The sequence below is a fragment of the Pelodiscus sinensis genome, unplaced genomic scaffold (assembly GCF_049634645.1).
Source record: "Pelodiscus sinensis isolate JC-2024 unplaced genomic scaffold, ASM4963464v1 ctg91, whole genome shotgun sequence".
NCBI lineage: Eukaryota > Metazoa > Chordata > Testudines > Trionychidae > Pelodiscus > Pelodiscus sinensis.
Window position 1 is genome coordinate 168,718 of NW_027466033.1, and position 26,703 is coordinate 195,420.

Consider the following 26,703-nt stretch of genomic DNA (forward strand, 5'->3'; position numbering starts at 1 on the left):
CTACCTGCGAACACTATCATTAACACTACTACTACCTGCGAACACTATCATTAGCACTACTACTGCCTGCAAACGCTATCATTAGCACTGCTACCTGCGAACACTATCATTGACACTACTACTACCTGCGAACACTATCATTAACACTACTACTACCTGCGAACACTATCATTAACACTACTACTGCCTGCAAATGCTATCATTAGCACTGCTACCTGCGAACACTATCATTAACACTACTACTACCTGCGAACACTATCATTAGCACTACTACCTGCGAACACTGTAATTGACACTACTACTACCTGAGAATGCTATCATTAGCACTACTACCTGCGAACACTACTGTTAACACTACTACTACCTGCGAACGCTATCATTGACACTACTACTACCTGCAAACGCAATCGTTAACACTACTACTACCTGCAAACGCAATCGTTAACACTACTACTACCTGCGAACACTATCATTAACACTACTACTACCTGCGAATGCTATCGTTAGCACCACTACTACCTGCGAACGCTATCATTAGCACTGCTACCTGTGAACACTATCATTAGCACTACTACTACCTGCGAATGCTATCATTAGCACTACTACTACCTGCGAATGCTATCATTAACACTACTACTACCTGCGAATGCTATCATTAGCACTGCTACCTGCGAACACTATCGTTAACACTACTACGACCTGGGAACACTATCATTAGCACTACTACTACCTGCAAACGCAATTGTTAACACTACTACTACCTGCGAATGCTATCATTAGCACTGCTACCTGCGAACTCTATCGTTAACACTACTACGACCTGGGAACACTATCATTGACACTATGGGCATGTCTAGACTACATCCCTCTTTCGAAAGAGGGATGTACATTAGATCGAAATTGCAAATGAAGCCGGGGTTTGAATTTTCCGCACTTCTTTTGCATAACGGTGGCCGCGCATTCTTTTGAAAAAGGGCTTTTTGAAAGTGAATCTGCTGTCTAGACACGGTTCTTTCGAAAAAAAAACACCCTTTTTCAAAAGAATGCGCGGCCGCCATTATGCAAATGAAGCATAGGAAATTCAAATCCCGGCTCCATTTGGAATTTCAATCTAATGTACATTCCTCTTTTGACAACAAAAGGTCAGTGTGTTTTGGATACGGATCCCTGCTGACCCAGCAGCCGACTGCTCGGCTGCTGTAGGGCCCTGGGCTGAGATGCAGTGGTGTAGGGAGGGCCAGGTCACTAATTGGGTGGCAGTCTCCCCTCCCTCTCTCTCTCTGCTACCACAGGCCAGGGGCCTGAACCCCTGACTCTCTGCTCATGTTTACCTGTGGTGAATTGGTTTTACCTGCTTGGTTACTGTAGCACTGCCCTGCACTAGGCCTGGGCTACTGAAGGGCCAAACTCCCAGTAATATGTATGTAAGATCTTGACCACAATCTCTGTTACGAATCTGTCACATATGCCCAGACTCTACCGGCCTGGTCTGAGGCACGAGGCCTAGTTAACAATGGACAATACATGGCTAAAGAAAGGTTGAGATAAGCTGTTTGTTTAACCAGCCATTAACAAGCTGACAGAGGCCTGCCCCAGGTGGGGAGCAGTCATTGGGGACTTTTCATGAGTTACGGGCACATAACCCACAGAGAGGGGCCTTGGAGCCTACTCCGTGGTTCAGGAAGAGATAACAAATACACACTCCCTGAATGCCAACCAGAGTTCAGGGTGAGGGCTAGCATGTCAACGTAAGTTATGGCAACCGTCACTCACAGCTGCCAACCCAAGCTCAAGAGGACGCATTGATAAACTATACACAAGGGTCATTGCTGTGTCCTGTTTATGGTTCTTTTTGCTTTGAAACCCTCTAGAACTGTGGTCACCAACCAGTAGATCACGATCTACCGGTAGCTCTCAGGGGCTCTAAGAGTAGCTCTTGAGCCCTCTCTGAACTGTGCGCCTGCGCAGTACATTTACATTAGATTTCCTCATTGGAGGAGCAGCTACTCACTGAGCAACAACACAGGTGAGTAGCTGCGAGGAATGGTGGGAGCTGGGAGATCTGGAGGGCTGAAACACCCCAGCCAGCTGACTGTGGCTTTCAGCTGAAAGAGGCTGCCCCACACTCCAGCTGATCGGTGGCTTCTCCTCTGCGCCTGCCCACGTGGAGCTTGGTGCACCCTGGCTGAGCGCCATGGCCAGCTGGCCGGGCAGCCACTTCTCTTCCCTCCAGCCCGGCGGCCCTGCGCTCAGCCCTGGGAGGCTGCGTCTAGCTCCGGCTGTGCTGGAGCAAGCTTCCCAGGCTGAGTGCAGGGCAGCTGGGCGGGAGCGAAGAGAAGTGGCTTCCTGGCCAGCTGGCCATGGCGCTCAGCCAGGGTGCACCAAGCTCCATGTGGGCAGGCGCAGAGGGGAAGCCGCCCAATCAGCTGGAGCGCGGTTCAGCCTCCTCCGGGCTGAAGGCCACAGCCAGCTGGCCAGGCAGCAACTTCTCTGCACCAGCCCACGTGGAGCGTGGTGCACCCTGGCTGAGCACCACTTCCAAATGTTGAAAAACCTCTTCCAAATGTTGGAAAAACCTTTTAAAAAAAAGCAGCAGTATAAGGATTGGGGATAGCAAGTGATGGAGAGGAGGGGAATAGAGAGGGCAGGGCTTCAAGGAAGGGGCGGAGCTTCAAGGAAGAGGCGGGGCAGTAGATCTTGGCTTGGTCTGTCATTTAAAAAGTGATCTTGGGTGTAAAAAGGTTGGGGACCACTGCTCTAGAATGTACCTGTGGACCAACCTGTCTGGGAAGTGTCACCGTCATTTCCTTGTCCTCTAAATCAGGATTTAACGTACACCTTGCAAGAGGAAAAGTTTGAGGGATAATCCCTGTGTAATAGCAAACATGTTAACCTGAGTCATGGGCGGAGCAATGATGTAACCTTTTAGATTATTGGCTTATTGTGTTCATTCCTAGCCAGGGCCTCAGGAACTCCCACCCCATCGCTTCTCTCCACCCATTGGCACCCTATATAATCTATAGTGATCCATTGTTTGGCAGCGTCTCACTGAGACTAACAAGCTAAGTGACACTCTGTCAGCGCTGTGCGGAATAAACCCTCCTGCTTAGATCAACACCGTGTCGAACTTCTGGTCCTTCAGCTACAAACTGTTTACTGCTGCAGCCCTGCCCTGTTAATGCTAACATTAACACTACTACCTGTGAAGACTATCATTAACACTATTGCCACCTGTGAATGTAATCATTAACATTATTGCTACCTGCCTGCGAATGCTATCTTTAACAGTACTACTACCTGGTAATGCTATCATTAACACTACTACTACCTGTTAATGCCATCACTAATACTACTATTGCCTGTGAACGACATTACAACTACTACTACCTGTTAACGCTATCATTAACGCTACTACCTGCGAACACTATCATTAACACTACTACAACTTGTGCACCCTATCATTAACACTACTACCTGTTAAGGCTATTGTGACAGAGGGTTGCCTTCCTCCGCTCAGCGGGACGCGCCCCCCTGCACTCCGAGCGCAGGGCGCGGCACGCGTTCGTCCAGCGGTCTCAAGCCGCTGCGGGCTTGCTGCACATGCGTGCTAGCATCCCCATTTCCAGGGACCTTAGGATCCAGTGGAGGCCTGGATTGCAGGGAAGAGGCATCTAACTGCACTGGAGAGGGGACCAGGATGCCTCTGGGGGGCGGCTGGTGTAGGCTGATGTCATCCCCAGGCGCCAGCCCACAGGACGGGCAGCTGGCACACACTGAGGTTATCCCCAAGTGCCAGCACAAAAGGAGGACGGCAGGTTTAAAAAGGGAGAGGAGCCACACCCAAAGGGGGAGGATCCTGGCTGGGCTAGTAGGCCATGCCAAGACGATGGGGAGAAACCCGAGATGCCCAGAGGCCAAGGGGCCAGCGCAGCATCCTCAGGCAGCGACAAGTAGCAGTTCTCGAGCGAGGGACCCGGGTCTGAGTTGGAACTCTGACGGAGCTGGAAAACTCAAATAAGGCAAGCTAGAGAAAGACTAAAAGGCAAGGCAGGGCGTAGCCGGAACCGGACTAGAAGTCCCGGTAGAACCCATCTTGCTACACTGGTGGAGAATGTGGGTACCCTTGTGGATACATCCCTGTAATATTATACTTTGTATTAAGGTCTTGTCCTTTAGATATATCTTTCTTAAGTGTTCTTATAGAATCTCCGTAGCATTTCTCCTAGAACTTTGTATTAAGATCTATAGATCTTGTAAGAAAAAATGTCTTTTGTTTTCTCGCCTTTCCTTGATTGCTCTGTTGAAATGAATGAAGTTTAATATGGGGAATGGAAGGGGAGCGCCTCCAGCAGCACTTGCAAGGGTGGAGAAGGTCTGGGAGCCAGATCCAAGTCAATCCCTGTGCAGTGAGCTCGTTAAGAAGACTGGACAGACAGATGCCTTGGGAGTCCTGCAGCAAGTGCTGCCCTTGGAAGAACTCTCTCTGGAGCAGCATTAGGAAAGGCCAGGTGATGACTAATTGGCTGCATGAGAGGGATAAATAGGAGGCATCTTGAAGAAGGACCCTGGGTTTTTGTCTTGTCAACATGGGAACATGGATCCGGATCAGAAGAAGCTCGGCTCCACCCCTCCCCTCCCCCATCTAACTCACCTGGCCAGAGCAGTTAGGGGGAGCAACTTTTGGTAACAAGATGGAGTGTGCTTGTGTGTGTGTGAAAGTGCATGAGTGTGATGTATTGGAGAAATGGGAGGGAGCGTGGGCTATAATGGCAGAGAGAAAGGAGGGTCAGAGCAAAACTGGGAGGCAAGGTCAATGGGTTTGTGAAGAACAAGTCATGCCAAACTAATCTGATAGCTTTCTTTGATAAGATAACGAGCCTTGTGGATAAGGGAGAAGCGGTGGATGTCATATACCTAGACTTTAGTAAGGCATTTGATACGGTCTCGCATGATATTCTTATTGATAAACTAGGCAAATATAACTTAGATAGGGCCACGATAAGGTGGGTGCATAATTGGCTGGATAACCGTAGTCAGAGAGTTGTTGTTAACGGTTCTAAATCCTGCTGGAAAGGGATAACAAGTGGAGTTCCTCAAGGGTCTGTTTTGGGACCCGTACTGTTCAATATCTTCATCAATGATGTAGATATTGGGATAGAGAGTACGCTTATTAAGTTTGCGGATGATACCAAACTGGGTGGGGTTGCGACTTCTTTGGAGGATAGGGACATAATTCAAAATGACCTTAGCAAGTTAGAGAAATGGTCAGAGGTAAACAGGATGAGGTTTAATAAAGAGAAATGCAAAGTGCTCCACTTAGGAAGGAACAATCAGTTCCATACATACAAGATGGGAAGCGACTGTCTAGGAAGGAGCATGGCAGAAAGGGATCTAGGGGTCATAGTGGACCACAAGTTGAATATGAGTCAACAGTGTGATGCTGTTGCCAAAAAAGCAAATATGATTCTAGGTTGTATCAACAGGTGTGTTGTAAGCAAAACTCGTGAAGTCATTCTGACGCTCTACTCTTCACTAGTTAGGCCTCAGCTGGAGTACTGTGTCCAGTTCTGGGTGCCACATTTCCAGAAAGATGTGGAGAAATTGGAAAGGGTACAGAGAAGAGCGACAAGAATGATTAAAGGTTTAGAGAACATGACCTATGAAGCCAGGCTTCATGAACTGGGCTTGTTTAGTTTGGAAAAAAGAAGATTAAGGGGGGACATGATAGCGGCTTTCAAATATCTAAAAGGGTGTCACAAGGAGGAAGGAGAAAATTTGTTCCTCTTGGTTTCTGAGGACAGGACAAGGAGTAATGGGCTTAAAGTGCAGCAGGGGAGGTTTAGATTGGACATTAGGAAAAAATTCCTAACTGTCAGGGTGGTCAAATATTGGAATAAATTGCCAAGGGAGGTGGTGGAATCTCCCTCTCTGGAGATATTTAAGAACAGGTTAGATAGATATCTGTCAGGGATGGTGTAGGTGGAGCTTGGTCCTGCCTTGAGGGCGGGGGGCTGGACTCGATGACCTCTCGAGGTCCCTTCCAGTCCTTTCGTGGGCCAGACCCACTTCCTCAGATCAAATAGTGGAAGAAAGTAGTCACAACCATATATATCAAAGGATACAATTAAAAAAAATGAACAAATATGCCATTTTCTTGCACTTGGATAGAAAGATGATGTCTGTCTGTATCTGTGCGAGTTTCTTCATATGGTTGATGGATTTCCATTCCAAACGGCTAAATGTAGTGCCTTGCATGTAGAATAGTGATAGAAATGTAGCCGTGTTAGTCTGGGGTAGTTGAAGCAAAATGCAGGACAATGTAGCACTTTAAAGACTAACAAGATGGTTTATTAGATGATGAGCTTTCGTGGGCCAGACCCACTTCCTCAGATCAAATAGTGGAAGAAAGTAGTCACAACCATATATACCAAAGGATACAATTAAAAAAAATGAACAAATAAAGCTCATCATCTAATAAACCATCTTGTTAGTCTTTAAAGTGCTACATTGTCCTGCATTTTGCTTCAACTACCCCAGACTAACACGGCTACATTTCTATCACTATTCTACATGCAAGGCACTACATTTAGCCGTTTGGAATGGAAATCCATCAACCATATGAAGAAACTCGCACAGATACAGACAGACATCATCTTTCTATCCAAGTGCAAGAAAATGGCATATTTGTTCATTTTTTTTAATTGTATCCTTTGGTATATATGGTTGTGACTACTTTCTTCCACTATTTGATCTGAGGAAGTGGGTCTGGCCCACGAAAGCTCATCATCTAATAAACCATCTTGTTAGTCTTTAAAGTGCTACATTGTCCTGCATTTTGCTTCAAATACCCCAGACTAACACGGCTACATTTCTATCACTATTCTACATGCAAGGCACTACATTTAGCCGTTTGGAATGGAAATCCATCAACCATATGAAGAAACTCGCACAGATACAGACAGACATCATCTTTCTATCCAAGTGCAAGAAAATGGCATATTTGTTCATTTTTTTTAATTGTATCCTTTGGTATATATGGTTGTGACTACTTTCTTCCACTATTTGATCTGAGGAAGTGGGTCTGGCCCACGAAAGCTCATCATCTAATAAACCATCTTGTTAGTCTTTAAAGTGCTACATTGTCCTGCATTTTGCTTCAACTACCCCAGACTAACACGGCTAAATTTCTATCACTATTCCTTCCAGTCCTATTATTCTATGATTCGATGAGTATCTTAGATGCCTATATACAAATGCGAGAAGTGTGGGTAATAAGCAGGAAGAACTGGAAGTGATAATAAATAAGTACAATTATGACATTGTTGGCATCACAGAAACTTGGTGAGATAATACACACGATTGGAATGTTTGTATGGAAGGGTACAGCTTGCTCAGGAAGGACAGACAGGGAAAAAAGGGAGGAGGGGTTGCCTTATACATTAAAAATGAACACACTTGGAGTGAGATGGAGATGGACATAGGAGACGGAAGTGTTGAGAGTCTCTGGGTTAGGCTAAAAGGGGTTAAAAACAAAGGTGATGTCATGCTAGGAGTCTACTACAGGCCACCTACCCAGGTGGAAGAAGTGGATGAGGCTTTTTTTAAACAACTAACAATATCCTCCAAAGCCCAAGATTTGGTGGTGATGGGGGACTTCAACTATCCAGATATATGTTGGGAAAATAACACAGCGGGGCACAGACTATCCAATAAGTTCTTGGGCTGCATTGGAGACAACTTTTTATTTCAGAAGGTTGAAAAAGCTACCGGGGGAAGCTGTTCTAGGTTTGATCCTAACAAATAGGGAGGAACTGGTTGAGAATTTGAAAGTGGAAGGCAGCTTGGGTGAAAGTGATCATGAAATCGTAGAGTTCACAATTCTAAGGAAGGGTAGAAGGGAGAACAGCAAAATAGAGACAATGGATTTCGGGAAAGCGGATTTTGGTAAGCTCAGAGAGCTGATAGGTAAGGTCCCATGGGAATTGAGACGGAGGGGAAAAACAACTGAGGAGAGTTGGCAGTTTTTCAAAGGGACATTGTTAAGGGCCCAAAAGCAAGCTATTCCGATGTGTTGGAAAGATAGAAAATATGGCAAAAGACCAGCTTGGCTTAACCACAAGATCTTGCATGATCTAAAAATAAAAAAGGAGTCATATAAAAAATGGAAAGTAGGACAAATTACAAAGGATGAATATAGGCAAACAGCACAAGAATGCAGGGGCAAGATTAGAAAGGCAAAGGCACAGAATGAGATCAAACTAGCTACAGGCATAAAGGGAAACAAGAAGACCTTTTATAAATACATTAGAAGCAAGAGGAAGACCAAGGACAGGGTAGGCCCACTGGTTAGTGAGGAGGGAGAAGCAGTAACAGGAAACGTGAAAATGGCAGAGTTGCTCAATGACTTCTTTGTTTCGGTCTTCACCGAGAAGTCTGAAGGAATGCCTAACATAGTGAATGCTAGTGGGAAGGGGGTAGTTTTAGAAGGTAAAATAAAAAAAGAACAAGTCAAAAATCATCTAGAAAAGTTAGATGCCTGCAAGTCACCAGGGCCTGATGAAATCATCCTAGAATACTCAAGGAGCTGATAGAGGAGGTATCTGAGCCTCTAGCTATCATCTTAGGAAAATCATGGGAGACAGGAGAGATTCCAGAAGACTGGAAAAGGGCAAATCTAGTGCCCATCTATAAAAAGGGAAACAAGAACAACCCAGGAAGCTACAGACCAGTTAGTTTAACTTCTGTGCCAGGGAAGATAATGGAGCAAGTAATTAAGTAATTCATCTGCAAACACCCAGAAGATAATAAGGTGACAGGGAACAGCCAGCATGGATTTGTAAAGAACAAATCGTGTCAAACCAATCTGATAGCTTTCTTTGATAGGATAACGAGTCTTGTGGATAAGGGAGAAGCGGTGGATGTGGTATGTCTAGACTTTAGTAAGGTGTTTGATATGGTCTTGCATGACATTCTTATCAATAAACTAGGCCAGCGTTTCCTATTTTATTTGGCCACGGAACCCTTTTCAGCTTAAAATAATTGCAAGGAACCCCTAGGGTTCCCAGAATAAAATTTGGCAAAGCAAAAAAAAAAAAGCCCCGCCAGAACTGGTTGAGCAAAAAACCCTGCAAAATACACTGTCTCTTTAAGAGGGGGCGGGGCAATGCTGCATTCTTACGGAACCCTTACTTTCGCTTTGCGGAACCCTGGGGTTCCACGGAGCACCAATTGGGAAACACTGAACTAGGCAAATACAACTTAGCTGGGGCTACTATAAGGTGGGTGCATAACTGGCTGGGTAACCGTACTCAGAGAGTAGTTATTAATGGTTCACAATCCTGCTGGAAAGGCATAACAAGTGGGGTTCCACAGGGGTCTGTTTTGGGACCGGCTCTGTTCAATATCTTCATCAACTATTTAGATATTGGCATAGAAAGTACGCTTATTAAGTTTGCAGATGATACCAAGCTGGACGGGGTTGCGACTAATCTGGAGGATAGGGTCATAATTCAAAATGACCTGGACAAATTGGAGAAATGGTCTGAGGTAAACAGGATGAAGTTTAATAAAGAGAAATGCAAAGTGCTCTGCTTAGGAAGGAACAATCAGTTTCATACATACAGAATGGAAAGCAATTGTCTGGGAAGGAGCATGGCAGAAAGGGATCTAGGGGTCATAGTGGACCACAAGTTGAATATGAGTCAGCAGTGTGATGCTGTTGCAAAGAAAGCAAATATGATTCTGGGATGCATTAACAGGTGTGTTGTGAGCAAGACACGAGAAGTCATTCTTCCGCTCTACTCTGTGCTGGTTAGGCCTAGCTGGAGTACTGTGTCCAGTTCTGGGCACCACATTTCAAGAAAGATGTGGAGAAATTGGAGAGGGTAAAGAGAAGAGCAACGAGAATGATTAAAGGTCTAGAGAACATGACGGACGGTTGAAAGAATTGGGTTTGTTTAGTTTAGAAAAGAGAAGACTGAGTGGGGACGTGATAGCCGTTTTCAGGTATCTAAAGGGGTATCATAAGGAGGAGGGAGAAAACTTGTTCATCTTGGCCTCTGAGGATAGAACCAGAAGCAAGGGGCTTAAACTGCAGCAAGGGAGGTTTAGGTTGGACATTAGGAAAAAGTTCCTGTCAGGGTGGTCAAACACTGAAATAAATTGCCCAGGGAGGTTGTGGAATCCCCATCATAGAATCATAGAATCATAGGACTGGAAGGGACCTCGAGAGGTCATCGAGTCCAGCCCCCCGCCCTCAAGGCAGGACCAAGCTCCGTCTACACCATCCCTGACAGATGTCTATCTAACCTGTTCTTAAATATCTCCAGAGAGGGAGATTCCACCACCTCCCTTGGCAATTTATTCCAATATTTGACCACCCTGACAGTTAGGAATTTTTTCCTAATGTCCAATCTAAACCTCCCCTGCTGCACTTTAAGCCCATTACTCCTTGTCCTGTCCTCAGAAACCAAGAGGAACAAATTTTCTCCTTCCTCCTTGTGACACCCTTTTAGATATTTGAAAACCGCTATCATGTCCCCCCTTAATCTTCTTTTTTCCAAACTAAACAAGCCCAGTTCATGAAGCCTGGCTTCATAGGTCATGTTCTCTAAACCTTTAATCATTCTTGTCGCTCTTCTCTGGACCCTTTCCAATTTCTCCACATCTTTCTTGAAATGTGGCGCCCAGAACTGGACACAGTACTCCAGCTGAGGCCTAACTAGTGCAGAGTAGAGCGGCAGAATGACTTCACGAGTTTTGCTTACAACACACCTGTTGATACAACCTAGAATCATATTTGCTTTTTTTGCAACAGCATCACACTGTTGACTCATATTCAACTTGTGGTCCACTATGACCCCTAGATCCCTTTCCGCCATGCTCCTTCCTAGACAGTCGCTTTCCATTCTGTATGTATGAAACTGATTGTTCCTTCCTAAGCAGAGCACTTTAGGAGAAGGGGAGGAACCCCAACCCCCACTTTGAGGTAAAGGTGAACTGGCTCTACCGGGTTGTGACCCGCCCTGAAGGCCCTGAAGAGGTACGGCAGCTGCTGGTACCGGTGAAGTTCCAGAGGCAGGTAATAGACTTAGCCCATGCTAACCCATGGGCCGGCCATTTAGGCTGAGACAAGACCTTACACAGGATCACACAGAGGTTTTTCTGGCCAGGCATTTACAAGGCGGTTAAAGACTTTTGTGACTCTTACCCAGAATGTCAGAGGGTTAGGCCGGAGGAGGTAGACCAGGCACCGCTAGTACCCCTGCCCATGGTGGAAATTCCCTTCTCTAGGGTAGCGATGGATCTCGTAGGGCCCCTAGAAAGATCTAGACGGAGGAACCAATACATCTTGGCGCTCCTCAATTATGCTACCCGCTACCCTGAGGCAGTCCCCTTGAGGAACACGAAGGCTGACACGCTGGCAGCAGCATTAGTAAAAATCTTTTCCCGAGTTGGAATTCCTCAAGAATTGTCGATGGACCAGGGGCGTAATGTATCCGGACGCATAATCGCGGAGTTGTGCCGGCTAATGAACATGCACAGAATTGGAACTTCAGCCTATCGCCCTCAGCCAGACGGCCTGGTAGAAGGCTTTAATAGAACCTTGAAGGGGTGTTAAGACGTTTCATAGCGCTAGACCCCAGGGACTGGCATCTTGTCCTCCTGGCCCTATTATTTGCGATGAGGGAAGTACCCCAGGCCTCTACGGGCTTCTCTCCATTTGAATTGCTTTATGGGAGACAGCCCAGGGGAATATTAGATCTGGTGAAGGAAACCTGGGAAGAGCAAAGCTCCGAGGCAAAGGGGGCGGTCCCCTACATCATAGATCTAAAAAAACGTCTACAGGCTGTGGGAGAAATAGCCAGAGACGATCTAGTACAAGCCCAAGAGAGACAGGCCCGATATTATGATCAAGAGGCCCGTACTTGTACATTCCAGCCCGGGGATAGAGTACTACTCCTGTTGCCCTCAGCCGACTCAAAGGTATTGGCAAAGTGGCAGGGATCCTATGAGGTACTACGGAAAGTGGGGCCCATAGATTACGAAATAAAATTAATGGAAAAACAGAAGAAGTCCCAGATTTACCATGTAAACTTACCAAAAAAATGGGTGGCCCAGAAAGGGATGTTAATTACCCTTCAACCCGCAGAGCCAGAACTGGGGCTGTATGTTGGGGATTTCCCCACAGAAGGATCCATTTAGATGGGAACAGAACTAACCAAGCAACAGAAAACCACGCTGCAATCCCTGCTCCAGGAATTCACACACATGCTAGTGGCTTACCCCAGAAGGACCGTGATGATGAGCCACCACATCCACACGAACCCCAGGCACAAAATACAGGAGCCCCATCGCCCACTCCCCAGGAAGCTGTGGAAACCAGTAGGTGAAGAGGTTCGGAAAATGCTCCAACTAGGGGTGATCCAGGAATCCCGCAGCGAATGGAGGAGCCCCATTGTGATGGTACCCAACCAGACGGATCGTGGCGCTTTTGCATCGACTTTCGTCAGGTCAACGCAATCTCCTGTTTTGACGCTTACCCAATGCCCCGGGTGAATGAACTTTTAGAGAGATTGAGTGGCTCCCGGTATTGGCAGATTCCCCTTACACCCATGTCACAGGAAAAAACAGCCTTTGCCACTCCATTCGGATTCTACCACTTTTTGACGATGCCATTCGGGTTAAATGGGGCTGCAGCAACGTTTCAGAGATTGATGGACAGAGTGCCCAGAAAACAGGAAGGGTACGCAGCCGCGTATATTGATGATATTATCATTTACAATGCATCATGGGCAGACCACCTCCAACACATCAAAGCCGTACTGACGTCCCTAGCTGAAGTGCACCTCAAGGCAAATCCCTGTAAGTGTTTTTTTGGGAAGAGTGAGGTATCTTACCTAGGATACATTGTCGGGGGAGGTAAGGTGAAACCCCAGGTAGATAAAGTCAAAGCGGTGAAAGCCTATCGTATGCCCACAACAAAGAAACAAGTGTGGCAATTCCTGAGTCTCGCCGGATACTATAGACAATTTATCTCACATTTTTCCACAATCACGGCACCTCTCACAGATCTCGCAAAGGGAGGGCAACCACAGAAGACGAGGTGGAATAAGCGGTGTGAGCACGCCTTCCAGAGTATAAAACAGTGGCTTACCGAGGCCCCAGTACTGGCACAGCCAGACTTTTCAAAACCCTTTGTCGCCCAGACGGACGCGTCCAACGTGGGGATCAGGGCAGTATTATCGCAAAACTAAGATGGCGAGAAACATCCGATCCTGTAAACTACCAGCTGTAAACTATTGCTGCGGGAGCAAAACTACGCGACCATTGAAAAGGAGGTGTTAGCCGTACGGTGGGCGGTCGAGACACTTCGCTACTTTTTATTAGGTAGTCCCTTTCGTCTGGTGATGGACCACGCCCTGCTGTGCTGGTTGCAATCGATGAAGGAGACCAACCTGCGTATCACGAGGTGGTATCTGTTTTCGCAGTCGTTTAAGTTTGAAGTACTACATAGGGCAGAAGGATTGCTGACCCGTCCTGACATAGGACGTACACAAGGCTGGCTGAGCCATTTTGGCGCCCGGGACCCGGGCGCGCAGAGCTACCCCCGACCGCATGGCGTATGTGTGGGCCCGCCCCCGGGGCACACGGTGCATGTGCTGCCCGGCCCGGCCCGGCCACCGTTGCTGGCACGCAGCCTGAGGCAGGCAGTGCCTGGCTGTGTAGGGCCCCGCAGCCGTGACGGGAAGGGTGCTGCTGGCTGGCTCCACGGGGGAGGGGAGGGGCTGGTGCTGCGGGAGCCGGGCGCGCGGCGCCTGATGGCAGCTATAAGGGACACCGCGCGCCCCTTACAGCTACCATCAGGTGCCCCCCATCTGTTGGTGCCCCGGGCAGCTGCCCGGCTCGCCCACCCCTTCGTCTGGCCCTGGACGTACACCAGAGACTTTCAAGCTGGCAGTTTGTTCCATCTTTGCTAAGAGCCTCACCAAGGACGTGGTGACTGGTGCATGTAACGTATTCTCCTTAACAATCTCACTCTCCACCTTTTCCTTCTTTTATGAAAAAACCTTTAGATTTTAGATGCTAAAGGATTGGCCCAGCAAGCTCGTTTGGGAAAGATCCAAGGTATAAATTGACCTGGCATTGTGGCTGGTCCTTTGAGACTGGGAGAAGCTGTTGAGAGGAGGGGGATGGGTTATAACCTCTCCCCTGTGTGAGGTGGGACTGGGGGGGCTGGGGGAGCACAGGAGTGTGTGAGGGGGGTGGGGGATGGGTTATAACCTCTCCCCTGTATAAGAGGGAGGCTGGGGGGCACAGGGAGCACTGGGATGTCTGAGGGGAGGTGGGGGATGGGTTATAACCTCTCCCCTGTGTGAGGGGGGCTGGGGGGCACAGGGAGCACTGGGGTGTCTGAGGGGAGGTGGGGGGATGGGTTATAACCTCTCCCCTGTGTAAGGTGGGCTGGGGGGCACAGGGAGCACTGGGGTGTCTGAGGGGAGGTGGGGGATGGGTTATAACCTCTCCCCTGTATAAGAGGGAGGCTGGGGGGCACAGGGAGCGCTGGAGTGTGTGAGGGGAGGTGGGGGATGGATTATCAGCCCTCCCCTGTGTGAGGTGGGGCGGGGGGGGCTACAGGGAGCACTGGGGTGTCTGAGGGGAGGTGGGGGATGGGTTATAACCTCTCCCCTGTGTAAGGGGGCTGGGGGGCACAGGGAGCACTGGGGTGTCTGAGGGGAGGTGGGGGATGGGTTATAACCTCTCCCCTGAGTAAGGGGGACTGGGGGGGCACAGGGAGCACTGGGGTGTGTGAAGGGAGGTGGGGGATGGGTTATAACCTCTCCCCTGTGTAAGGGGGGCTAGGGGGCACAGGGAGCACTGGGGTATCTGAGGGGAGGTGGGGGATGGGTTATAACCTCTCCCCTGTGTAAGGGGGGGCTGGGGGGGGCACAGGGAGCACTGGGGTGTGTGAGGGGAGGTGGGGGATGGGTTATAACCTCTCCCCTGTGTAAGGGGGACTGGGGGGCACAGGGAGCACTGGGGTGTCTGAGGGGAGGTGGGGGATGGGTTATAACCTCTCCCCTGTGTGAGCGGGGCTGGGGGGCACAGGGAGCACTGGGTTGTGAGGGGAGGTGGGGGTGGGTTATACCCTCTCCCCTGTGTGAGGTGGGGGGGGGCCCAGGAGCGCTGGGGTGTGAGCGGAGGTGGGGGTGGGTTATACCCTCTCTCCTGTGCGAGGTGGGGGGGGGCCCAGGAGCGCTGGGGTGTGAGGGGAGGTGGGGGGTGGGTTATACCCTCTCTCCTGTGCGAGGTGGGGGTGGGGGCCCAGGAGCGCTGGGGTGTGTGAGGGGAGGTGGGGGATGGGTTATACTCTCTCTCCTGTGCGAGGTGGGGGTGGGGGGCCCAGGAGCGCTGGGGTGTGAGGGGAGGTGGGGGGTGGGTTATACCCTCTCTCCTGTGCGAGGTGGGGGGGGGCCCAGGAGTGCTGGGGTGTGAGGGGAGGTGGGGGTGGGTTATACCCTCTCTCCTGTGCGAGCTGGGGGGCCCAGGAGCGCTGGGGTGTGAGGGGAGGTGGGGGTGGGTAATACCCGCTCTCCTGTGCGAGGTGGGGGTGGGGGGCCCAGGAGCGCTGGGGTGTGAGGGGAGGTGGGGGGTGGGTTATACCCTCTCTCCTGTGCGAGGTGGGGGGGGCCAGGAGCGCTGGGGTGTGAGGGGAGGTGGGGGGTGGGTTATACCCTCTCTCCTGTGCGAGCTGGGGGGGGCCAGGAGCGCTGGGGTGTGAGGGGAGGTGGGGGTGGGTTATACCCTCTCTCCTGTGCGAGCTGGGGGGGGCCAGGAGCGCTGGGGTGTGAGGGGAGGTGGGGAGTGGGTTATACCTCTCTCCTGTGCGAGCTGGGGGGGGCCAGGAGCGCTGGGGTGTGAGGGGAGGTGGGGGTGGGTTATACCCTCTCTCCTGTGCGAGGTGGGGGGGGCCAGGAGCGCTGGGGTGTGAGGGGAGGTGGGGGTGGGTTATACCCTCTCTCCTGTGCGAGGTGGGGGGGGCCAGGAGCGCTGGGGTGTGAGGGGAGGTGGGGGGTGTGTTATACCCTCTCTCCTGTGCGAGCTGGGGGGGGCCAGGAGTGCTGGGGTGTGAGAGGAGGTGGGGGTGGGTTATACCCTCTCTCCTGTGCGAGCTGGGGGGGGCCAGGAGCGCTGGGGTGTGAGGGGAGGTGGGGGTGGGTTATACCCTCTCTCCTGTGCGAGCTGGGGGGGGCCAGGAGCGCTGGGGTGTGAGGGGAGGTGGGGGTGGGTTATACCCTCTCTCCTGTGCGAGCTGGAGGGGCCAGGAGCGCTGGGGTGTGAGGGGAGGTGGGGATGGGTTATACCCTCTCTCCTGTGCGAGCTGTGGGGAGCAGGAGCGCTGCGGTGTGAGGGGAGGTGGGGGTGGGTTATACCCTCTCCCCTGTGCGAGCTGGGGGGGGCAGGAGCGCTGGGGTGTGAGGGGAGGTGGGGGTGGGTTATACCCTCTCTCCTGTGAAGGTGGGGGGGGCCAGGAGCGCTGGGGTGTGAGGGGAGGGGGGGGTGGGTTATACCCTCTTCCCTGTGCGAGCTGGGGGGGCCAGGAGCGCTGGGGTGTGAGGGGAGGTGGGGGTGGGTTATACCCTCTCTCCTGTGCGAGGTGGGGGGGGCCAGGAGCGCTGGGGTGTGAGGGGAGGGGGGGGTGGGTTATACCCTCTCTCCTGTGCGAGGTGGGGGGGCCAGGAGCGCTGGGGTGTGAGGGGAGGTGGGGGTGGGTTATACCCTCTCTCCTGTGCGAGCTGGGGGGGCCAGGAGCACTGGGGTGTGAGGGGAGGTGGGGGGTGGGTTATACCCTCTCTCCTGTGCGAGCTGGGGGGGCCAGGAGCGCTGGGGTGTGAGGGGAGGTGGGGGTGGGTTATACCCTCTCTCCTGTGCGAGGTGGGGGGGGCCAGGAGCGCTGCGGTGTGAGGGGAGGGGGAGGTGGGTTATACCCTCTCTCCTCTGCGAGGTGGGGGGGGCCAGGAGCGCTGGGGTGTGAGGGGAGGTGGGGGTGGGTTATACCCTCTCTCCTGTGCGAGCTGGGGGGGCCAGGAGCGCTGGGGTGTGAGGGGAGGTGGGGGTGGGTTATACCCTCTCTCCTGTGCGAGGTGGGGGGGGCCAGGAGCGCTGCGGTGTGAGGGGAGGGGGAGGTGGGTTATACCCTCTCTCCTGTGCGAGGTGGGGGGGGCCAGGAGCGCTGGGGTGTGAGGGGAGGTGGGGGTGGGTTATACCCTCTCTCCTGTGCGAGCTGGGGGGGCCAGGAGCACTGGGGTGTGAGGGGAGGTGGGGGGTGGGTTATACCCTCTCTCCTGTGTGAGCTGGGGGGGGCCAGGAGCGCTGGGGTGTGAGGGGAGGTGGGGGGTGGGTTATACCCTCTCTCCTGTGCAAGCTGGGGGGGCCAGGAGCGCTGGGGTGTGAGGGGAGGTGGGGGGTGGGTTATACCCTCTCTCCTGTGTAAGCTGGGGGGGCCAGGAGCGCTGGTGTGTGAGGGGAGGTGGGGGGTGGGTTATACCCTCTTTCCTGTGCGAGCTGGGGGGGCCAGGAGCGCTGGGGTGTGAGGGGAGGTGGGGGTGGGTTATACCCTCTCTCCTGTGCGAGGTGGGGGGGCCAGGAGCGCTGGGGTGTGAGGGGAGGTGGGAGTGGGTTATACCCTCTCTCCTGTGCGAGGTGGGGGGGGGGCCAGGAGCGCTGGCGTGTGAGGGGAGGTGGGGGTGGGTTATACCCTCTCTCCTGTGCGAGCTGGGGGGGGCCAGGAGCGCTGGGGTGTGAGGGGAGGTGGGGGTGGGTTATACCCTCTCTCCTGTGCGAGCTGGGGGGGCCAGGAGCGCTGGGGTGTGTGGGGAGGGGGGGGTTATACCCTCTCTCCTGTGCGAGGTGGGGGGGCCAGGAGCACTGGGGTGTGAGGGGAGGTGGGGGGGGGTTATACCTTCTCTCCTGTGCGAGCTGGGGGGGGCCAGGAGCGCTGGGGTGTGAGGGGAGGTGGGGGTGGGTTATACCCTCTCTCCTGTGCGAGGTGGGGGGGGCCAGGAGCGCTGGTGTGTGAGGGGAGGTGGGGGGTGGGTTATACCCTCTCTCCTGTGCGAGCTGGGAGGGCCAGGAGCGCTGGGGTGTGAGGGGAGGTGGGGGTGGGTTATACCCTCTCTCCTGTGCGAGGTGGGGGGGGCCAGGAGCGCTGCGGTGTGAGGGGAGGGGGAGGTGGGTTATACCCTCTCTCCTGTGCGAGCTGGGGGGGGCCAGGAGCGCTGGGGTGTGAGGGGAGGTGGGGGTGGGTTATACCCTCTCTCCTGTGCGAGCTGGGGGGGCCAGGAGCACTGGGGTGTGAGGGGAGGTGGGGGGTGGGTTATACCCTCTCTCCTGTGCGAGCTGGGGGGGGCCAGGAGCGCTGGGGTGTGAGGGGAGGTGGGGGTGGGTTATACCCTCTCTCCTGTGCAAGCTGGGGGGGCCAGGAGCGCTGGGGTGTGAGGGGAGGTGGGGGGTGGGTTATACCCTCTCTCCTGTGTGAGCTGGGGGGGCCAGGAGCGCTGGGGTGTGAGGGGAGGTGGGGGTGGGTTATACCCTCTCTCCTGTGCGAGGTGGGGGGGCCAGGAGCGCTGGGGTGTGAGGGGAGGTGGGAGTGGGTTATACCCTCTCTCCTGTGCGAGGTGGGGGGGGGCCAGGAGCGCTGGGGTGTGAGGGGAGGTGGGGGTGGGTTATACCCTCTCTCCTGTGCGAGCTGGGGGGGGCCAGGAGCGCTGGGGTGTGAGGGGAGGTGGGGTGGGTTATACCCTCTCTCCTGTGCGAGCTGGGGGGGCCAGGAGCGCTGGGGTGTGTGGGGAGGGGGGGGTTATACCCTCTCTCCTGTGCGAGGTGGGGGGGCCAGGAGCACTGGGGTGTGAGGGGAGGTGGGGGGGGGTTATACCCTCTCTCCTGTGCGAGCTGGGGGGGGCCAGGAGCGCTGGGGTGTGAGGGGAGGTGGGGGTGGGTTATACCCTCTCTCCTGTGCGAGGTGGGGGGGGCCAGGAGCGCTGGGGTGTGAGGGGAGGTGGGGGGTGGGTTATACCCTCTTCCCTGTGCGAGCTGGGGGGGGCCAGGAGCGCTGGGATGTGAGGGGAGGTGGGGGTGGGTTATACCCTCTCTCCTGTGCGAGCTGGGGGGGCCAGGAGCGCTGGGGTGTGAGGGGAGGTGGGGATGGGTTATACCCTCTCTCCTGTGCGAGCTGGGGGGGCCAGGAGCGCTGGGGTGTGAGGGGAGGTGGGGATGGGTTATACCCTCTCTCCTGTGCGAGCTGGGGGGGGCCAGGAGCGCTGGTGTGTGAGGGGAGGGGGGGGTTATACCCTCTCTCCTGTGCGAGCTGGGGGGGGCCAGGAGCGCTGGGGTGTGAGGGGGGAGGGTTATACCCTCTCTCCTGTGCGAGCTGGGGGGGCCAGGGGTGCTGGGGTGTGAGGGGGGAGGGTTATACCCTCTCTCCTGTGCGAGCTGGGGGGGCCAGGAGCGCTGGGGTGTGAGGGGAAGGGGAGGGTTATACCCTCTCTCCTGTGCGAGCTGGGGGGGCCAGGGGCGCTGGGGTGTGAGGGGAGGTGGGGGGTGGGTTATACCCTCTCTCCTGTGCGAGCTGGGGGGGCCAGGGGCGCTGGGGTGTGAGGGGGGAGGGTTATACCCTCTCTCCTGTGCGAGCTGGGGGGGGCCAGGAGCGCTGGGGTGTGAGAGGAGGTGGGGGTGGGTTATACCCTCTCTCCTGTGCGAGCTGGGGGGGGCCAGGAGCGCTGGGGTGTGAGGGGAGGTGGGGGTGGGTTATACCCTCTCTCCTGTGCGAGCTGGGGGGGCCAGGGGCGCTGGGGTGTGAGGGGAGGGGGAGGGTTATACCCTCTCTCCTGTGCGAGCTGGGGGGGCCAGGAGCGCTGGGGTGTGAGGGGAGGGGGAGGGTTATACCCTCTCTCCTGTGCGAGCTGGGAGGGCCAGGAGCGCTGGGGTGTGAGAGGAGGTGGGGGTGGGTTATACCCTCTCTCCTGTGCGAGCTGGGGGGGGCCAGGAGTGCTGGGGTGTGAGAGGAGGTGGGGGTGGGTTATACCCTCTGTCCTGTGCGAGCTGGGGGGGGCCAGGAGCGCTGGGGTGTGAGGGGAGGTGGGGGTGGGTTATACCCTCTCTCCTGTGTGAGCTGGGGGGGCCAGGGGCGCTGGGGTGTGAGGGGGGGGGTTATACCCTCTCTCCTGTGCGAGCTGGGGGGGCCAGGAGCGCTGGGGTGTGAGGGGAGGAGGGGGGGGGTTATACCCTCTCTCCTGTGCGAGCTGGGGGGGCCAGGGGCGCTGGGGTGTGAGGGGAGGGGGAGGGTTATACCCTCTCTCCTGTGCGAGCTGGGGGGGCCAGGAGCGCTGGGGTGTGAGGGGAGGGGGAGGGTTATACCCTCTCTCCTGTGCGAGCTGGGGGGGCCAGGAGCGCTGGGGTGTGAGGGGAGGGGGGGGTTATACCCTCTCTCCTGTGCGAGCTGGGGGGGGCCAGGAGCGCTGGGGTGTGAGGGGAGGTGGGGGTGGGTTATACCCTCTCTCCTGTGCGAGCTGGGGGGGCCAGGGGCGCTGGGGTGTGGGGGGGGGGTTATACCCTCTCTCCTGTGCGAGCTGGGGGGGCCAGGAGCGCTGGGGTGTGGGGGGGGGGTTATACCCTCTCTCCTGTGCGAGCTGGGGGGGGCCAGGAGCGCTGGGGTGTGAGGGGAGGTGGGGGTGGGTTATACCCTCTCTCCTGTGCGAGCTGGGGGGGCCAGGGGCGCTGGGGTGTGAGGGGAGGGGGAGGGTTATACCCTCTCTCCTGTGCGAGCTGGGGGGGCCAGGAGCGCTGGGGTGTGAGGGGAGGGGGAGGGTTATACCCTCTCTCCTGTGCGAGCTGGGAGGGCCAGGAGCGCTGGGGTGTGAGAGGAGGTGGGGGTGGGTTATACCCTCTCTCCTGTGCGAGGTGGGGGGGGCCAGGAGCGCTGGGGTGTGAGAGGAGGTGGGGGTGGGTTATACCCTCTGTCCTGTGCGAGCTGGGGGGGGCCAGGAGCGCTGGGGTGTGAGGGGAGGTGGGGGTGGGTTATACCCTCTCTCCTGTGTGAGCTGGGGGGGCCAGGGGCGCTGGGGTGTGAGGGGGGGGTTATACCCTCTCTCCTGTGCGAGCTGGGGGGGCCAGGAGCGCTGGGGTGTGAGGGGAGGAGGGGGGGGGTTATACCCTCTCTCCTGTGCGAGCTGGGGGGGCCAGGGGCGCTGGGGTGTGAGGGGAGGGGGAGGGTTATACCCTCTCTCCTGTGCGAGCTGGGGGGGCCAGGAGCGCTGGGGTGTGAGGGGAGGGGGAGGGTTATACCCTCTCTCCTGTGCGAGCTGGGGGGGCCAGGAGCGCTGGGGTGTGAGGGGAGGGGGGGGTTATACCCTCTCTCCTGTGCGAGCTGGGGGGGGCCAGGAGCGCTGGGGTGTGAGGGGAGGTGGGGGTGGGTTATACCCTCTCTCCTGTGCGAGCTGGGGGGGCCAGGAGCGCTGGGGTGTGGGGGGGGGGTTATACCCTCTCTCCTGTGCGAGCTGGGGGGGGCCAGGAGCGCTGGGGTGTGAGGGGAGGTGGGGGTGGGTTATACCCTCTCTCCTGTGCGAGCTGGGGGGGCCAGGAGCGCTGGGGTGTGGGCGGGGGGTTATACCCTCTCTCCTGTGCGAGCTGGGGGGGGCCAGGAGCGCTGGGGTGTGAGGGGAGGTGGGGGTGGGTTATACCCTCTCTGCTGTGCGAGCTGGGGGGGCAGGGGCGCTGGGGTGTGAGGGGAGGGGGAGGGTTATACCCTCTCTCCTGTGCGAGCTGGGGGGGCAGGGGCGCTGGGGTGTCTGTGGCTCGTGAGGCTCCGTGCCGGCCCGTTGAGGGCTCTGCGTGGCCGGTGTGGGGCTGGCACTCAGCGGTGCCCCAGACCCACGCAGAACGTCCCACTGCGTGGGAGGCGGCTCAGTGACCTGGGGCTGATGCCCTGGGGCCATGGCGGAGAAGGAGACGATTCACTAGGGCACCCAATGGATCGATCGGCGGCCGGCTGCGCACTGGCTCATTGCTGGCTATTGGCCAGGCCGGGGGGGCTCCCTGGCTGGTTCCCTGGGCTGCCCCCTCCCTCGGACGCCCTTGGCACAGGCCCCTGCGGCGGAGCTCTGCGCCCGCCAGCCCTCCCACTGGTGCAGCCTCCGGCCAACCCGACAGCAAGCGGAGCCCTGCTGGCACCTGGTAAAAGTCCTCCTGGCCCAGCAGCTGCTTGGCGCTCTCCCAGCCCGGCGCCTTGCGGAACATCAGGCACAGGGCGTCCGTCACCCTGACGATGGAGGCTGGCGGCTCCCGGTAGCTCCGTAACTCCTCGAGGTCCTGCGCCTGCAGCCCAGCCAGCGCTGCCTTGTAGTCAGTGTTCATCTGAGGGGAGGGAGAGGCAGGCTGCACCGGGTCCCCACGTACCCCTCCCCGACGGGGGGATCAGGGCAGGCTGCAGCGGGTCCCCACGTACCCCTCCCCGACGGGGGGATCAGGGCAGGCTGCACCGGGTCCCCTCGTGCCCCTCCCCGACGGGGGGATCAGGGCAGGCTGCAGCGGGTCCCCACGTACCCCTCCCCGACGGGGGGATCAGGGCAGGCTGCAGCGGGTCCCCACGTACCCCTCCCCGACGGGGGGATCAGGGCAGGCTGCACCGGGTCCCCACGTACCCCTCCCCGACGGGGGGATCAGGGCAGGCTGCACCGGGTCCCCACGTACCCCTCCCCGACGGGGGGATCAGGGCAGGCTGCACCGGGTCCCCACGTACCCCTCCCCGACGGGGGGATCAGGGCAGGCTGCACCGGGTCCCCACGTACCCCTCCCCGACGGGGGGATCAGGGCAGGCTGCAGCGGGTCCCCACGTACCCCTCCCCGACGGGGGGATCAGGGCAGGCTGCACCGGGCGCCCCACGTACCCCTCCCCGACGGGGGGATCAGGGCAGGCTGCACCGGGTCCCCACGTACCCCTCCCCGACGGGGGGATCAGGGCAGGCTGCACCGGGTCCCCACGTACCCCTCCCCGACGGGGGGATCAGGGCAGGCCCCACTGCGGTGCCCCACGTACCCCTCCCCGACGGGGGGATCAGGGCAGGCTGCACCGGGTCCCCACGTGCCCCTCCCCGACGGGGGGATCAGGGCAGGCTGCACCGGGTCCCCACGTACCCCTCCCCGACGGGGGGATCAGGGCAGGCTGCACCGGGTCCCCACGTACCTCTCCCCGACGGGGGGATCAGGGCAGGCTGCACCGGGTCCCCACGTGCCCCTCCCCGACGGGGGGATCAGGGCAGGCTGCACAGGGTCCCCACGTGCCCCTCCCCGACGGGGGGATCAGGGCAAGCTGCACCGGGTCCCCACGTGCCCCTCCCCGACGGGGGGATCAGGGCAGGCTGCACCGGGTCCCCACGTGCCCCTCCCCGACGGGGGGATCAGGGCAGGCTGCACCGGGTCCCCACGTGCCCCTCCCCGACGGGGGGATCAGGGCAGGCTGCACCGGGTCCCCACGTGCCCCTCCCCGACGGGGGAAACAGGGCAGGCTGCACCGGGTCCCCACGTACCCCTCCCCGACGGGGGGATCAGGGCAGGCTGCAGCGGGTCCCCACGTACCCCTCCCCGACGGGGGGATCAGGGCAGGCTGCACCGGGTCCCCACGTACCCCTCCCCGACGGGGGGATCAGGGCAGGCTGCACCGGGTCCCCACGTACCCCTCCCCGACGGGGGGAACAGGGCAGGCTGCACCGGGTCCCCACGTGCCCCTCCCCGACGGGGGGATCAGGGCAGGCTGCACCGGGTCCCCACGTGCCCCTCCCCGACGGGGGGATCAGGGCAGGCTGCACCGGGTCCCCACGTGCCCCTCCCCGACGGGGGGATCAGGGCAGGCTGCACCGGGTCCCCACGTGCCCCTCCCCGACGGGGGGATCAGGGCAGGCTGCACCGGGTCCCCACGTGCCCCTCCCCGACGGGGGGATCAGGGCAGGCTGCACCGGGCGCCCCACGTACCCCTCCCCGACGGGGGGATCAGGGCAGGCTGCACCGGGTCCCCACGTACCCCTCCCCGACGGGGGGATCAGGGCAGGCTGCACCGGGTCCCCACGTGCCCCTCCCCGACGGGGGGAACAGGGCAGGCTGCACCGGGCGCCCCACGTACCCCTCCCCGACGGGGGGATCAGGGCAGGCTGCACCGGGTCCCCACGTACCCCTCCCCGACGGGGGGATCAGGGCAGGCTGCACCGGGTCCCCACGTACCCCTCCCCGACGGGGGGATCAGGGCAGGCTGCACCGGGTCCCCACGTACCCCTCCCCGACGGGGGGATCAGGGCAGGCTGCACCGGGTCCCCACGTGCCCCTCCCCGACGGGGGGATCAGGGCAGGCTGCACCGGGTCCCCACGTACCCATCCCCGACGGGGGGATCAGGGCAGGCTGCAGCGGGTCCCCACGTACCCCTCCCCGACGGGGGGATCAGGGCAGGCTGCAGCGGGTCCCCACGTACCCCTCCCCGACGGGGGGATCAGGGCAGGCTGCACCGGGTCCCCACGTGCCCCTCCCCGACGGGGGGATCAGGGCAGGCTGCACCGGGCGCCCCACGTACCCCTCCCCGACGGGGGGATCAGGGCAGGCTGCAGCAGGTCCCCACGTGCCCCTCCCCGACGGGGGGATCAGGGCAGGCTGCACCGGGCGCCCCACGTACCCCTCCCCGACGGGGGGATCAGGGCAGGGCCCACTGCGGTGCCCCACGTACCCCTCCCCGACGGGGGGATCAAGGCAGGCCGCACCGGGTGCCCCATGAGCCCCTCCCCGATGGGGGGATCAGGGCAGGCTGCACTGGGTGCCCCATGAGCCCCTCCCCGATGGGGGGATCAGGGCAGGCTGCACTGGGTCCCCACGTACCCCTCCCCGACGGGGGGATCAGGGCAGGCTGCACCGGGCGCCCCACATACCCCTCCCCGACGGGGGGATCAGGGCAGGCTGCAGCGGGTCCCCACGTACCCCTCCCCGACGGGGGGATCAGGGCAGGCTGCAGCGGGTCCTGACGTACCCCTCCCCGACGGGGGGATCAGGGCAGGCTGCACCGGGCGCCCCACGTACCCCTCCCCGACGGGGGGATCAGGGCAGGCTGCACCGGGTCCCCACGTACCCCTCCCGACGGGGGGATCAGGGCAGGCTGCACCGGGTCCCCACGTACCCCTCCCCGACGGGGGGATCAGGGCAGGCTGCACCGGGCGCCCCACGTACCCCTCCCCGACGGGGGGATCAAGGCAGGCCGCACCGGGTGCCCCATGAGCCCCTCCCCGATGCGGGGATCAGGGCAGGCTGCACTGGGTCCCCACGTACCCCTCCCCGACGGGGGGATCAGGGCAGGCTGCACCGGGCGCCCCACGTACCCCTCCCCGACGGGGGGATCAGGGCAGGCTGCAGCGGGTCCTGACGTACCCCTCCCCGACGGGGGGATCAGGGCAGGCTGCAGCGGGTCCTGACGTACCCCTCCCCGACGGGGGGATCAGGGCAGGCTGCACCGGGTCCCCACGTGCCCCTCCCCGACGGGGGGATCAGGGCAGGGCCCACTGCGGTGCCCCACGTACCCCTCCCCGACGGGGGGATCAGGGCAGGGCCCACTGCGGTGCCCCACGTACCCCTCCCCGATGGGGGGATCAGGGCAGGCTGCACCGGGCGCCCCACGTACCCCTCCCCGACGGGGGGATCAGGGCAGGCTGCAGCGGGTCCCCAGGTACCCCTCCCCGACGGGGGGATCAGGGCAGGCTGCAGCGGGTCCCCAGGTACCCCTCCCCGACGGGGGGATCAGGGCAGGCTGCACCGGGTCCCCACGTACCCCTCCCCGACGGGGGGATCAGGGCAGGCTGCACCGGGTCCCCAGGTACCCCTCCCCGACGGGGGGATCAGGGCAGGCTGCACCGGGTCCCCACGTACCCCTCCCCGACGGGGGGATCAGGGCAGGCTGCACCGGGTCCCCACGTACCCCTCCCCGACGTGGGGATCAGGGCAGGGCCCACTGCGGTGCCCCACGTACCCCTCCCCGACGGGGGGATCAGGGCAGGGCCCACTGCGGTGCCCCACGTACCCCTCCCCGACGGGGGGATCAGGGCAGGGCCCACTGCGGTGCCCCACGTACCCCTCCCCGACGGGGGGATCAGGGCAGGCTGCACCGGGTGCCCCACGTACCCCTCCCCGACGTGGGGATCAGGGCAGGCCCCACTGCGGTGCCCCACGTACCCCTCCCGACGGGGGGATCAGGGCAGGCTGCACCGGGTGCCCATGTACCCCTCCCCGATGGGGGGATCAGGGCAGGCCCCACTGCAGTGCCCCACGTACCCCTCCCCGATGGAGGGATCAGGGCAGGCTGCACCGGGTGCCCCACGTACCCCTCCCCGATGGGGGGATCAGGGCAGGCCCCACTGAGGTGCCCCATGTACCCCTCCCCGATGGGGGGATCAGGGCAGGCCCCACTGCGGTGCCCCACGTACCCCTCCCCGACGGGGGGATCAGGGCAGGGCCCACTGCGGTGCCCCACGTACCCCTCCCCGACTGGGGGATCAGGGCAGGCCCCACTGCGGTGCCCCACGTACCCCTCCCCGACGGGGGGATCAGGGCAGGGCCCACTGCGGTGCCCCACGTACCCCTCCCCTGAGCGGTGGAAAGTGGGACAGGTCAGGCCCTGTTGA

The 26,703-nt window shown here is 58.5% G+C and overlaps 1 protein-coding gene across 1 annotated transcript in view; it reads right to left on the minus strand.

Moving 5' to 3' along the window:
* DNHD1 (dynein heavy chain domain 1) overlaps positions 1–26,703 on the minus strand; it is a 278,012-nt gene that overhangs the window by 31,545 nt on the left and 219,764 nt on the right. The window contains 1 exon segment of the mRNA XM_075918511.1: positions 22,228–22,410. Coding sequence (XP_075774626.1) covers positions 22,228–22,410 — 183 coding nt within the window.